The 14,609-nt window shown below is 40.0% G+C and overlaps 1 protein-coding gene across 36 annotated transcripts in view; it reads right to left on the bottom strand.

Moving 5' to 3' along the window:
• The window catches only part of KMT2C (lysine methyltransferase 2C), a 291,237-nt gene that overhangs the window by 94,205 nt on the left and 182,423 nt on the right, over nt 1–14,609 (bottom strand). For 35 of the 36 annotated variants that reach the window (XM_070077273.2, XM_070077277.2, XM_070077274.2 and 32 more), the window contains 5 exons: nt 13,427–13,546; nt 10,788–10,904; nt 8,263–8,364; nt 7,993–8,097; nt 122–303 (listed from right to left, as the gene is read on the bottom strand). In XM_070077273.2, the coding sequence (XP_069933374.2) occupies nt 122–303; nt 7,993–8,097; nt 8,263–8,364; nt 10,788–10,904; nt 13,427–13,546 (626 nt within the window). The remainder of the gene's footprint in view (nt 1–121; nt 304–7,992; nt 8,098–8,262; nt 8,365–10,787; nt 10,905–13,426; nt 13,547–14,609) is intronic. The other variant, XM_070077286.2, reaches the window with a different exon arrangement.

Below are 14,609 nucleotides of genomic sequence, written 5' to 3'. Positions count from 1 at the left end.
TGCACAAAGAATTTTCTAATTAGTGATATATGTCATACTAAATGTTTACTATGTGATTAAAGAGATGGGAGAAAGTTCTGAACGCAAAAGTCTACCAAGGAAAACATAAATCCCAGAATACCATTTGCACTTCCAGCCTCCTTTGGGCACTGTCTGCAATGGAGGGTCTAGGCAGTAGGTGTGATAACTTATGTCACAATCATCACAAAGCAGGAGTCTTCCTGGGTCAGTTGCCTTCCCGCAGGCCTCACACACAGTGCACTCCAGACACCGCCAACCTTTGCTAAGAACTACTTTAGAAATCTGTAAAAGAAACAACACACATAATTTATAATTAAACAGACCTCATTATCTATAATCAAATTACATAATTAAATAATTTTATACTAAAGAAGCAAGTCATGGACATTTATTGAGCACCTGTGGCCCAACACTGCCCTGGGCAAAGTGAAACACAGAAGGATGACACTAATGCCTTTAGTTAGTCCACGTAAATAACTGGTGCTGTACATTTAATTCCACTAAACTTACAGATACAGTCTGGATTTTAAAGAAATCAGGTTGCCTGCTATGTTACTGTTCAATTCTATGCTTCTGAAACTTATGCATATGATGTAAGGACATAAATGTTAAAACCGAAGAAAAGAAACAACATAAATTTAAGATAAAACATGAGTTCTCACATACACATTATGATCTTGGAGGATTTCTATGCTATGAAGCTAGCACTCCTGAAATTCATCTTCCCTTTGCTAATTTTCTTCTCAAGGGTCTAAATCAGTGGAAAACTGAAAATCTACAGAATACACAGTATGCAATCAAAAAAAAAATAGAAATTCAGTTCATGAGGAATAAGAAAACCTAAAATATACCAGAGAGGAAAATAAAAGAGTTAAATTCAAAAAATCACTTATCAGAACATAATCAAACTTCCCAGCTCTGGATATCAGAATCAATTAGCAGTTCCTAAATTCTTTTCAAATTAGAATTCCTAACATGAACAAGCAGTTATATGTAAGAGCAGAATACCTTTTAGACACCCCAACACATAAAATTCGACTCTCATCTTCTCCCTATTAAGTCACATAGACAAATAAAATGCAGAATGAGGTTGTACATGAAAAGGAAAGTGTGAGGTCGAGAAAGCAATGTGTACAACAAAGGACAAAAGTCCAGGAGGTTTTAAAGATGAGAGCGGGGCAACATATCTACAAGACACTGGCACCAATGAAAGCAAGGGAATGGAAATGTCTAGGAAGAGTGAGGGCTCTTCCCAGAAAAAAAGAACTTACCAAAATATTAAAAACTCATGTATATTATGAAAAACCATGCACAGATCAGATATCAAAAGACCTTGCAGAATTAAACTTCTCTTAGTTCTATTTTTCCACAACCACGTTGAAGTACGCTTATAATGTAATAGAACAGTTCATCTATACTAGATAAAAATAAACAACTAAAAACTGACAGAGTATAACTTGTGAATGTTTTCTTCTTGCTACTGAAAACTCCACAAGAAACAGAAGTTGGCGGTGGGCATTTATTCCAGAGGTTAAAACATTCAACACACATCGGAATGCCTGGGTTTGATGTCCAGTTACAGTTAATGACTCCAGTTTGTCACCAGGCAGAACTGGTAAGACAGTGGTGATGTCTCAAATTACTTACTGGTTGCCTGCCACTCACAAAAGAGAACTGGCTTGCACTGCAAATCCTGATTCTGACCCCAGCACAGCCCTGGCTATGGTAGGCATTTGTATAGTGAACCAGCAGATAGGAGCAAGCAAGGTCCACCTCTCTCTCACACTGACTCCATTTTTTCAAATTTGAAAAAACTTGAAAGTCAAACTTTACTTCTTAGATCTACTGTAAATATGTACTAAATCAAAACACTTTTTTCAAAAAGATTTATTTTATTTGAAATGCAGAGTTAGAGAGAGGTAGAAACAGAGAGATATCTTTCATCCACTGGTTCACTCCCCAGATGGCAGCAATGAAACCAGGAGCTTCATCCAGGTCTCCCATATGGGCCAAGGGTCCCAAAGATTTGGGCCACTTTCAGCTGCTTTCCCAGGAACATTATCAGGGAGCTGGATTGGAAGTGGAAGAGATTCGAATTGATGCAGGCATTGAAGGCTACAATTTAACCCATTATGCCACAGCGCCAAGCCTCTATTGTTTTTTAAAGATATATTTTACATAGTTATTTCAAAATAAGAGTTACAGGAGACTAGAGGAGAGACATACAGATCTTCTGTCTGCTGTTTCACTCCCCAAATAGCTACAATACCCAGTGCTTTGCTAGATCAAAGCCAGGAGCCTAGAACTCTGTTCTAGTCTCCCACATAGATGGCAGGAGCCCAAGTATGTGGGCCATTTCTGCTGCTTTCCCAGGTGCTTTAGCAGAAAGCTGGATTAGAAGTGGAACAGCCAGGACATGAAACAGCACTCAAATGGCACGCTGGAGGTACAGGCAGCAGCTTAACCCACTGAACCACAATGCCAGTCCACACTTTATTAATTTAACTAAATGTAGTAATACGTTATTGGAAGGATTCGGAGGGAAGGCAAGAGGTATACTTTAAGAACTAAATCAGGGGGCCAGTGCTGTGGCACAGTGGGCTAACGCCCTGGTCTGAAGCACCAGCATCCCATATGGGCACTAGTTCGAGACCCACCTCCTCCACTTCCGATCCAGCTCTCTGCTATGGCCTGGGAAGGCAGCAGATGGCCCAAGTCCTTGGGGCTCCGCACCTGTGTGTGAGACCCAGAAGCTCCTGGCTTCGGATCGGCACAGTTCTGGCCATTGTGGCCAACTGGGGAGTGAACCAGTGGATGGAAGACCTCTCTCTCTCTCTGCCTCTCCTCTCTTTGTATAACTGATTTTCAAATAAATAAACAAAAAATTTTTTAAAAAAAGGAATAAACGCAGTTGCCTCAGATGTGGAAAGATGGATTTGCTGGTGGCTAAAAGGTATTCAGTGTCATCTGAGATTTAGCCATGTCTACTAGCCTGCTACTGATTTTTTATACCAAGTTATATTATTTATCCAAAGGGAGAAAACGGTCTAGGATGGGAAGATCAGAGTTACATAGAACAGAAACCAGCAACCTTTTTCTGTAAGCATACAAATAAAAAATATTCTAGAGTCTGTGGACCACATGGTCTTTCCCAAATCCAGAACTCTGCCCTTGTAAAATTCCCACAAAGACAAAAGAAAATACCATGGTTGCGCTCAGTGGGTCACACTTGGCGCTCAGTGGGTCACACACAAGCTGCCACTCCTACTGTAGATTCTCTCTCTAATGAGAGATCAAACTAAACCACCTGAGAGGATTTTTCTATCTTCATTTGCACAGTTCTCTTTCATCAGATACTTATCTTTTGTCCTCCGAGGTTAAGTCAGCTTGTACTGACTCTTCAACATATCACATTCTGCATCCTACATCCTACCCACAGAAAGTGCTCACATCAGTCGGTCAAGACCTCAGACTCCCAAATCTAACTGTGTAACTCGACCTCTGCAGTACTTCAATATTTGCACAATTTTTCCCCTTTAAGATTCCCACTTGGCCCCGGTGCTGCGGCTCAGTAGGCTAATCCCCCGCCTTGCGGCGCCGGCACACGGGGTTCTAGTTCCGGTCGGGGCGCCGGATTCTGTCCCGGTTGCCCCTCTTCCAGGCCAGCTCTCTGCTGTGGCCAGGGAGTGCAGTGGAGGATGGCCCAAGTGCTTGGGCCCTGCACCCCATGGGAGACCAGGATAAGTACCTGGCTCCTGCCATTGGATCAGCGCAGTGCGCTGGCTGCAGCGCACCGGCTGCAGCAGCCATTGGAGGGTGAACCAACGGCAAAGGAAGACCTTTCTCTCTGTCTCTCTCTCTCACTGTCCACTCTGCCTGTCAAAAAAAAAAAAAAAAAAAAAAAAAAAAAAAAAAAAAAGTGCTTTCAAGTGTGGTTATAAAACCATCCATGGTATCACGTCTCCAGTTGTGACAAATATGCCTTTTTTTTTAAAGGTTTATTTATTTTATTTGAAAGGTAAAGTTACAGAAAGGCAGAGACAGAGAGGGAAAGGGAGAGAAGGGGTCTTCCATCCACTGCTTCACTCCCTAGATGGCCGCAACAGCTGGAGCTGCACCGACATGAAGCCAGGAGCCTCTTTTGATCTCCCACATGAGTACAGTGGCCCAAGAATATGGACCATCTTTCATATCTTTCCCAGGCCATAGCAGAGAGTTTGATCAGAAGAGGAACAGCCAGGACTCGAACTGGTGCCCTTATGCGATGACAGCACTGCAGGTAGCAGCTTTACCTACTACACCACAGCGCCGATGTGTGCTCTCTCTCTCTCCTTCCCTCCCTCCCTCTCTCCCTCTCTAACTCTGCCTTTCAAAAAAAATAGAATGAATAAAAGAGAGGGGGAAAAAAAGTCAAACCACAAGCCACAGCCAGGACAAACAACACATACTGGGAAAAAATTAAACACCTCCTAGGCAGCTAGAAGAAAAATGAGTGCCAAATAGTCAAGACGGTAACACCAGTGGTGAATAGGGGTTGGGATTCAGTAGAGACCATAAATGCTAAGGGTTCTAACACCAAAAAATATGAGAATATCCACTTTAGAATGAAGATTCTTTTATGTAAATTCTTCTTATTTGATTTTTTTTTTTTTTGACAGGCAGAGTTAGAGAGAGAGAGAGACAGACAGACAGACAGAGAGAAAGGTATTCCTTTTTCCATTGGTTCACCCCCCAAACGGCCTCTACGGCCAGCATGCTGTGCCGATTCGAAGCCAAGAGCCAGGTGCCTCCTCCTGGTCTGCCATGTGGGTGCAGGGCCCAAGGACCTGAGTCATCCTCCACTGCCTTCCCGGGCCACAGCAGAGAGCTGGCCTGGAAGAGGAGCAATCGGGACAGAATCTGCCACACCAACTGGGACTAGAACCCGGGGTGCCGGTGCTGCAGGCGGAGGATTAGCCAAGTGAGCTGAGGCGCCAGCCTCTTATTTGATTTTAAGACACTCTACAACAGAAAGAAACTTCAAAAGGATCTAATGTATCCACTAAATTACTGACAACAAAACTCAAGCTGAGCCAATTCCCATAGCCCTAGTACATTTCTGCATATTCTAGTACTTCTAAGTCACTGAGGCTACAGTATTCTCTACTCAAAATACCATTAGTGTCATAAAAGAAAAATGTAGGTAGAAAACAGATTTAAATACAGCTTTGAAAGTAATTAGCTGTTTGACCATATACTGTCTAATCTTATGTAAGCTTCATTTAGCTTACCTATAAATTGGGAAGTAATTGTTGGATGTACCAAAAAGTACACAAATTCCTGAGGATAAACCTTTAAATATTAACTTTTCTTCTAAAACTTCTGCAAATTATACTCAAAGTGGGGCCAGTGTTGTGGCGCAGTGGGTCAAGCGACCACTTACAATACCGGCATTCCATATGGGCACCAGTTCAAGTCCTGGTGCTCCACTTCTGAAAGAGCTGCTTACTAATGGGCTGGGAAAAGCAGCGGAAGATGATCCAAGTGCTTGGCATCCTGCTACCATCATGGGAGAACTGGAAGAAGTTTTGGCTTGACCACAGGGCTGGCTGTTGCAGCCATCTGGGGAGTACACCAATGGATGGAATCTCCCTCTCTCTATACTTTCAAATAAATAAATAAATCCAGGCCCTCCCTAGATATCATGGGCATTTGAGAAGTAAATGAGATGGAAGGTAGGTAGGTAGGTAGGTAGGTGGAGGGGTGTGGGTGGGTGGGTGGGTGGGTGGTATATGTGTGTGTGTGTGTGTGTGTGTGTGTGTGTGTGTGCCTTTTAAGTAAACACAATTTTTTTTAGAATTGAAAAAAGAATTTGCATATTTAGGATGATTCATGACCACTGAATCTGGGGTTAGTCTTTATAAAACTTGATAACTTGATGTGGCAGGATTAAGAAGGATTTTACTTTCAATGATCATGTGTTACTCTATTTAAAACACCAATATTTGATAAAATCCTTTTTTTTTTTATTATTTTTTTGACAGGCAGAGTGGATAGTGAGAGAGAGAGACAGAGAAAAAGGTCTTCCTTTGCCGTTGGTTCACCCTCCAATGGCCAACACGGCAGGCGCGCTGCAGCCGGTGCACCGCGCTGATCCCAAGGCAGGAGCCAGGTGCTTATCCTGGTCTCCCATGGGGTGCAGGGCCCAAGTACTTGGGCCATCCTCCACTGCCTTCCTGGGCCACAGCAGAGAGCTGGCCTGGAAGAGGGGCAACCGGGACAGAATCCGGCGCCCCAACCGGGACTAGAACCTGGTGTACCGGTGCCGCTAGGTGGAGGATTAGCCTATTGAGCTGTGGCGCCGGCCTGAAATCCATTTCTTAAAAGCAATAGAAAAAAAAAGAACCTATATTCTATAGTTTAAGTACTGATGAAAAGTGACCATTTTTAAAACCTAAAGAACATTATTACCAACTAAAAGGCTTCCCAGTAAGTCTGTAATCTGAAATATTTGGAACTGAGCACAGCAGGCTTTGAATTATTGTTGAATCACAATAAACAGGAGTATGATAACTGTTTTGTCTTGTTCAGCTATAAGGACAAAGCATCCTTTTATATATGGGTAAGACAGAATTGAGGAAAGTGAATGTGAAAAAGATTAGAATGGGTTAATGGGTACATTGTGGCATAATAGGTTAAGCCGCTACCTGCATCCCACACAAGTGCCTCTTCGAATCCTGGCTGCTCTACTTCCAATCCAGTTCCCTGCTAATGTGCCTAGGAAAAGCAGAGGAAAATGGCCCAAATCCCTGGGACCCTGCACACACATTGGAGGCCTGAAGGAAGCTCCTGAATCCTGGTTTCAGCCTGGCCAACCCTGGCCATGGCAATTCAGGGAATAAACCAACGGATGGAAGGTGTATCTCCTCCTCTCTCTGTCTTACAAATAAATAATTTTTTTAAATGTACTAATGAATCTGTGTTAAGTACTCAAATTTTGTAACCAGTAAACAAAATGAGCCAACTTAACATAATGCCTTGGCAAATATAGTATACATTATTTTGAAATAATTATAAATTAAACGCACATACTTTTGTTATACTTTTTCTAGAAAAAGGCAGCATAATTAACACAATTTTAAACAAGTTGGTTTCTTGAGGAAGCAAACACTTCAAAATAATTAATTCCATAAACATATAGCACTCTTAAATAATAAGAAACGGGAAGGACCAGTGATATGATCTAACAGTTTAAACCACTGTCTGCAATGCCAGCATTCCATATGGGAGCCAGCTGAGTCTAAGCTGCTTCACTTCTGATCCAGCGCCCTGCTAATGGACCTGGGAAATCAGTTTAAGATGGCACAGCGGGTTAACGCCCTGGCCTGAAACACAAGCATCCCATATTGGTGCCAGTTCGAGACTTGGCTACGCCACTTCCAATCCAGCTCTCTGCTATGGCCTGGGAATGCAGAAAATGGCCCAAGTCCTTGTGGCGCTACACCCACGTGGGAAACCCAGAAGAAACTCCTGGCTTCAGATCAGCACAGCTTCGGCCATTGCAGCCAATTGAGGAGTGAATCAGCAGATGGAAGACCGACTGACAGACCTCCCTCCCTCCCTCCCTCTCCCCCTCCCCCCCACCGCCTCTCCTCTATCTGTGTAACTCTAACTTTCAAATAAATAAATAATTCTTTAAAAAAAATATGGTTGGAGTGCTTGGGCACCAGCCCTCATGTGGGAGATCCAGATACAGATCCTAGCTCCTGGCTACAGCCAGGGCCAGCCCCAGCCATTGCAGCTATTTGATAAATGAACTAACTAATGGAAGACATACCATCCCTCAACCATAACTCTGCCTTTCAAAAAAAAAAAAAAAAAAAAAAAAAAAAAAACTTAATAAAATAATATAAAAACCAGGAGCACCATGTTACTAGTGAAATCAAATTAATAAGTTGAAACATTTTGGTGAACTCATTTAAGCATGTTTACCTTAATACTGACACAGTACGGATGGTAACACTGACCACACTGAGAACAGGCAAGTAATCTTCCTTCTGCTCCCTGGCCAAAACTGCCACAAACTACACACATATCCTGAAATTGAGAAAATACGAATATATTTAAAATTGCAAATTAAACTGAAACATATATATTTTAATTTAACAATACATTCTTAACTAATATGGCTTTACAGATAAATTAATGATTTCTGTGCCTATGGAATAAAGCAGAAACACAAAAAGAATATAAAGTTCAAACCTGATGTAAAGTGAACTTGTCGCTACTTGAAAACAATACAACAGTATTGTGCATAGAATTTTCTTCCTCATCCTTATTTGATGAAATATCTGCAGTTGACACCTTTAAAAAATACAAAAAATGTGAAATTGTATTTTCCACTTATATTACACTTCACTGCAAAGTTCCACCAAATTTATATTTGAGGGGCCAGCACTGTGGTGCAGCAGGTACAGCTACTGCCTGAGACACCAGAATCTCATATGGGTGCCAGATGAAGTCCAGACTGATTCATTTCAGATCCAAGTCCAAGATAATGTCCCTGGGAAAGCAGCAGCAGAAGGCTGAAGCCCCTGGGCCCCTGCACCCCTATGGAAGACCTGGAAGGAACTCTTGGCTCCTGGCTTTGTTCTGGCCCAGCCCTCACTACTGTGGACATTTGTGGAGTGAACCACTGGAAGGAAGATTTCTCTCTTTCTCTTTGCCTCTCTCTCTGTAATGCTGCATTTTAAATAAATAACTCTTTTAAAAAATATGTAACTTTTCTCCAGGGCCTAGACTAACAATCCCAGAGTATAATAATAATGTCAAGATACTACCATAGAACTTGGGAATGATTATGGATCACAACTTTAATTTACCTAATTGCATCTTTAGATATGCAATTCCTATAGATCAGGGAGTAATGAGAAAATATAAACCTGCCTTCATTCACACTTAATTACTCAAATTCTAAACTATAAAAGTATATTTTATACAGGTACAGACATGCAATACCCTCTATCTAGTGTCATTTAAGAACTACACCACTGGGGCCAGCGCTGTGGCATAGTGGGTAAAGCCAATGCCTGCAGTGCCAGCATCCCATATGGGTGCCAGTACATATCCAAACTGCTCCACTTCAGATACAGCTCCCTGCTTATGTGCCAGAGAAAGCAGCAAAAGATGGCCCACGTCTTTGGGCCCCTTAACCCACATCGGAGACCTAGAAGTGGCTCCTAGGTCAGGATTGGTCTAGCTCCGGCCATTGAAACCATTTGTGGAATGAACCAGTGCATGGGAGATCTTTCTCTTTCTCTTTCTCTTTCTCTCTCTGCCTCTGCCTTTCACATAAATAACATAAACAAAAAAATAAATAGAAGAACTGCACTGTAGATAGTCCAAGTGGAGATGTGCCACAGCACATTCTTTTCAGTGTTTCTGAAATGGATTTCAAAGACTCAGTACCAAACAAAAAAAAAAAAGAATGTAAAATAACTCTTTAACCCTATATATTACAAGCTGAAGTGGTAGATTTGAATATTTAAGTCAAATGATATATAGTTTAACCTGATAATGAGCCTAGGGAAGAGGCAGAAGATGGCCCAAATGCTTGAGCCCTTGTACCTATGTTGGAGACCTCGATGGAGTTCCTGGATCCTGGCCTCAGCCTGGCCCAGCCCCATTCGTTTTGGTCATTTGGAGAGGGAACCAATGGATAGAGGCAAGCGAGCATGCATGCCTGCTCTCTCTCTGCCTCTCCTTTTCTTTCTCTGTAACTCTGCCTTTCCAATAAATATTTAAGAAACAAAAAACTGTACATATCAAGTGTTTGTAGTTTACTTTATATCAATTATGCCTGAATAAGCCTGGTGTTTGGGTTTGCTATATATTTTAAAATATACACACTCACAACAGAAGACCAGAATCCACAATTCCTTGCTCCTGGTGTAATATTCAAATTGAACAAGTCTACTAATTTACAGGAAAACTGACAAAGGGGTAAAAGTCTTGTTATAAATCATCTATAAAGCCTCTTAAATTAAAACAACTCAAAAACAGGCATAAAATGCTCAACATTTTTAGAGTCTATGCTAATCTGTGATGTCACAGAGAAAGAGTGATATCTCCGTGGTTCACTCCCCAAATGACTGCATAGCTGAGGCTGGGCCAGGCTGAGCCTAAAGCTCCATCTAGGTCTTCCACGTGAGTGGCAGGACTCAACTACTTGAGTCTGCTGCTTCCAAGATGATTAGAAGGGAGCTGGACTAGAAGAGTAATAGCCAGAATTCAAACCAGCACTCTGCATCCTGGACTGGTGGCTTGATGGCTGCACCACAAAGTCCTCTAATGTCTTCTAAAGTGGTGTAACACTGAGAGGAAGTGCAACCAACAACCGAAAACACTAACCTAACTAAGCTTTCCAAACAGATTCATGAATGTAATAGTTAGTTTGCTGTTCTTTTTCTTAATAAAAGAGCAAATGTGTTACATGATGCCTTTCTGTAGAAGGCTGGCATACAGAGATTAAAAAAGTCAAAGGCAAAGGCTTAAAAATAAATAAATAAATAAATAAATAAATAAATAAATAAATAAAAGACATAAGAGCTGAGAAAGTAGAAAATACAACAGAAATCCTGGTCAGAGGATAGGGGAGAAAAGGTAGAGACAGAGAAAAATTTTACTCTATTTATGTGACTCTTATGGATCTACATAACTTGCTACAAATGAGATTATCATCAGTAACTGACAAGGATAATAGCAAAAATAAATAAAGTAAGCCTCACTCCAGGTAACACAACAGCTCCAATTCCACTCTTTAGTTTCGACCTGCCTCTGCCACCTCTTCCTGACAGTCCTGCTCCACGAGGTCTGCGTTTGCCTGGAAATCCAGAGCCACGGCCCTAGTTAACAGATAAGAGAAAGTCAATGTTTTGTAAAAGCCGCACAAAATTTTTAGAGGCAAACATCAGTGAGATAAAACATTTTATTAAATACTACTCAAATAGTTGCTTTTATTTTTATTTATATATTTCGAGACCACATTTATTATTTGTATCTTTAAACATGTACAAGTATTCCACAATGGAAACAGAAAGTGCTTATAATCTTGGAATCAAACTTTGTCATTTTGAATGCCCTCCATTAGCACACCTTGGTATTATCTTCCCATTCCCTAGTCCTACATTCTAGATGGCTTAAAAATAAAGAAATGAACCATAATTCAATGTACAAAAGTGTAATCAATGAACAGTAATATAAAGAAGTACCCTTATTAACTGGTCTTTTAGCAATTATGTTAATAGCTAACAATTACTGAATACTTATCACTTACTGATCTAAGCCCTTTCTATTCTCCATTTCATTAATAAACAGGGATAAACAGGGTGAGTAACTTGTCATTGATACAGCACAAATCTGGCCCCCTTGTCCTGTACTATTCTGTACTGCTATGCTGCATGGAAATTAATTCTACTAGCACACAATAATCTTATTAAATTAGGTCACTTTTCATTACTATTCATGACTACCTCATTCTACCTTAGTAGTTAGAGGAAAAAATCACACAGATCATAGCATTTAGAAAAAAACTTACACAGATTAACAAGGCTGACTAAAAGGGTGAAAGTCTTGCTGTAAATCGTCAGGATAATAAATACTTGAACTAAAAAGAATTTATCTGAGTTTTCACCCAAATTCCATGGGAAAACATTTAATCCCTTGATATTTTCAGTCCTAAGTACCAGGGCTGGGGGAACATTTTATTCCCTCATATATATGTATACTCAAGTACTACTCCTTAACAAAACCTGGCATCCATACAGAGCAGATATATTGTGTATATCTAAAATTATTAAAATAATCATAAAAATTCTCTCTTCTCTCCCCTCCCCACCCCAGACCTCAAGTTAAGGAACATGTCACAGTGTCAACTCATTTCACTAATCATAGTTTGAAATGCTGCTCACTCCATTCCCTAATTAACAGAATGGTTTCCATGTTAAAAATCTATGGTTTTGCCAGCGCCGCAGCTCAATAGGCTAATCTTCCGCCTGCGGCGCTGGCACACAGGGTCCTAGTCCTGGTCGGGGCGCTGGATTCTGTCCTGGTTGCCCCTCTTCCAGGCCAGCTCTCTGCTGTGGCCAGGGAGTGCAGTGGAGGATGGCCCAAGTGCTTGGGCCCTGCACCCGCATGGGAGACCAGGAGAAGCACCTGGTTCCTGGCTTTGGATCAGCTCAGCGCGCCAGCCTCAATGGCCATTGGAGGGTGAACCAATGGCAAAGGAAGACCTTTCTCTCTGTCTCTCTCTCACTGTCCACTCTCCCTGTCAAAAAAAAAATTTCTATGGTTATCTGTGTGTTATGATCATAAAACAGACACATGTGGACACAGAGGGGGAAACTTTCTCACTCTTCAGTTTAATAAGCACAACCTCCTTTCAGCTTGTGAATGGTCTCTCCTCATCCCTCACCCTGCTCTCCCTCTAGAACCTCTCAGAGGTCCATCAGCTTCTCGGAACAAGGAACACATGTAGATTAGTTTGCTTTGTTTTTAAGTAAAAGAACTGATTAAAAAGACTACAGCAATTTCTCAATTTACTTTGCCCAATATCTAATGACACAGATAAAAATAAGTGAAAAATCGGTGGCATTTGCTTAAAAAAAAAGTCACCTTTTACACTCCCCAAATATTTATACCATAATAAATTGGATGATAACAGAGCAAGTTAAAAATTAGTTCTTCCAATCATGATAGAAAATAAGTACAATCTAGAAATGTTCATGAAATCTTGATTAAACCTTAAGTCTAAATAAAGCACACTTATTCAACAATTCCAGAAATACGTAAGATGAAGAAAAAGTATCTTCTCTACTCAATGAACCATTTTTACTGATGCGGTGATAAATGCAGTTTCAAATTCATTTTTTTCCATTCAAAATGCATCAGATTATTTACTTCAAGGACTAGTAGAATCATTCACCAAAGACACATGGAGAAGCCCCTACAGTTCTGAGGTTATTGGCACAGACCACAAAATCTGCTGCAATTCTGGTGTTTCCTTTCCATTAGCACTTAAGAGATTAATGTTACTTGGCTTTTGTTCTTTCCTAAGCAGCAAAATTTTATGAATTCATGAATAAGCAAGTCTATCTTTTGGCCTACTCCTCTCATAAAAAATAGGTAATTACAACAAAAGAAATCAACCACAGAAAGAAGTATTAAAAATACACTGTTAAAATTGCAATTTAACTCCCTCCTAGTCCAGATTTTAAAATGTAAGCGCGTTGTTTCCTTTAAAACTATTAGCTTAAAAAAGTGGCTCTGGAAGTTGCATCTAGAAAAGAAAGGTTTAATTCTTAACATCTAGTGGGATAAAACAAACCAGAAATAAATGACACATGAATGTAAATGCAATTTTATTTACCACTTTGATGCTCCAAATGGCACTGCCAGGAAGCTGCCTGGTTTTAAAAATTTCCCGACCTTCTGAAATGTCTGGGGACCAGGAAGGTGGGCTCACTGTATTATGGGTACTCCAAGCCCCCTAGGATATGGCAGGTGAGAAAATAGATGTATAAAACTCAGCAACATAAAAGGTCAAAGCCAGCAACTAAGGAACTTTAGAACAGCAAAAACAAATGCAAACGTATGGAAATTTAGGACAAATTGCTTCATGGTAGGGATGATAAAGTTATCACTTACAGAGACTTTTACTTAAATGTTTGCAGCTACAATTTAAAGTATTTTATTCTGGTTGAAACATCACTAAAATGAAATACATTAAAAATTAAGGTTTATAAAACATCACAGCACTAACTCTATGAACTGCAATTTTAACACCGAAGTAAATACATGACTAAAATCAATCATATTCTAAGAATTAACACTAGAAGAAACTACATGGGAGATTTTCTTCTAACAAGTATCACACTCCACTGAAAAGGAGAAAATAGCTAACCTTGAAGAATTCTATGTTCTATTGTCGTAAACAATCAAACCAATAGTACAAAATTGCAACCAGAAACATGAACAAATCAACAGGCATATAAACTGTGGAATGTTAGTTTGTAACTTTTAAATGCAAACATCATTAATCTTCCTTCACTGACCCTTAGTTGTAGGTTTAAGTATTCAATTTTATTTAGAGAAGTTAAGGGTTTTTTAGAGATTATATCCAGGGGTCTAATTTGAAAAGTGAATAAATGCTAAAGCAAATTGTCCCAAATTTGCAAATTAAAATGTCTAACAAATCTGATAAATTAAACAGGAAATATTATATCAAGGTAATTAAAATAAAATTAAGGCATTTCAGTTCTAAATAACCACATTCAGCAATAATCAGAACTGATCTGATGAAGATACTAAACAGCATTAAAAAGTTTACTCCACAAAGGAACATTTCAAAGGAACACACAAAACAAATGCCGCACAATAAAGAAAACTATATTGATTATGTAATTCAACAATAAATACTACAAGTCTACCAATTACATGACCAAAACTTGATGTACACAGTACTTACCAGGTTTCTATTATCAAACTAGCAAGCAATATCCCATCAATTACATAAAAATACCACACTAAGTTAAAATAAGCAGAAACTAAAG

This window comes from Oryctolagus cuniculus, chromosome 7, assembly GCF_051225735.1.
Source record: "Oryctolagus cuniculus isolate XC-2025 breed Fujian yellow rabbit chromosome 7, ASM5122573v1, whole genome shotgun sequence".
Lineage (NCBI taxonomy): Eukaryota > Metazoa > Chordata > Mammalia > Lagomorpha > Leporidae > Oryctolagus > Oryctolagus cuniculus.
This window is presented reverse-complemented; position numbering and strand designations above follow the sequence as displayed.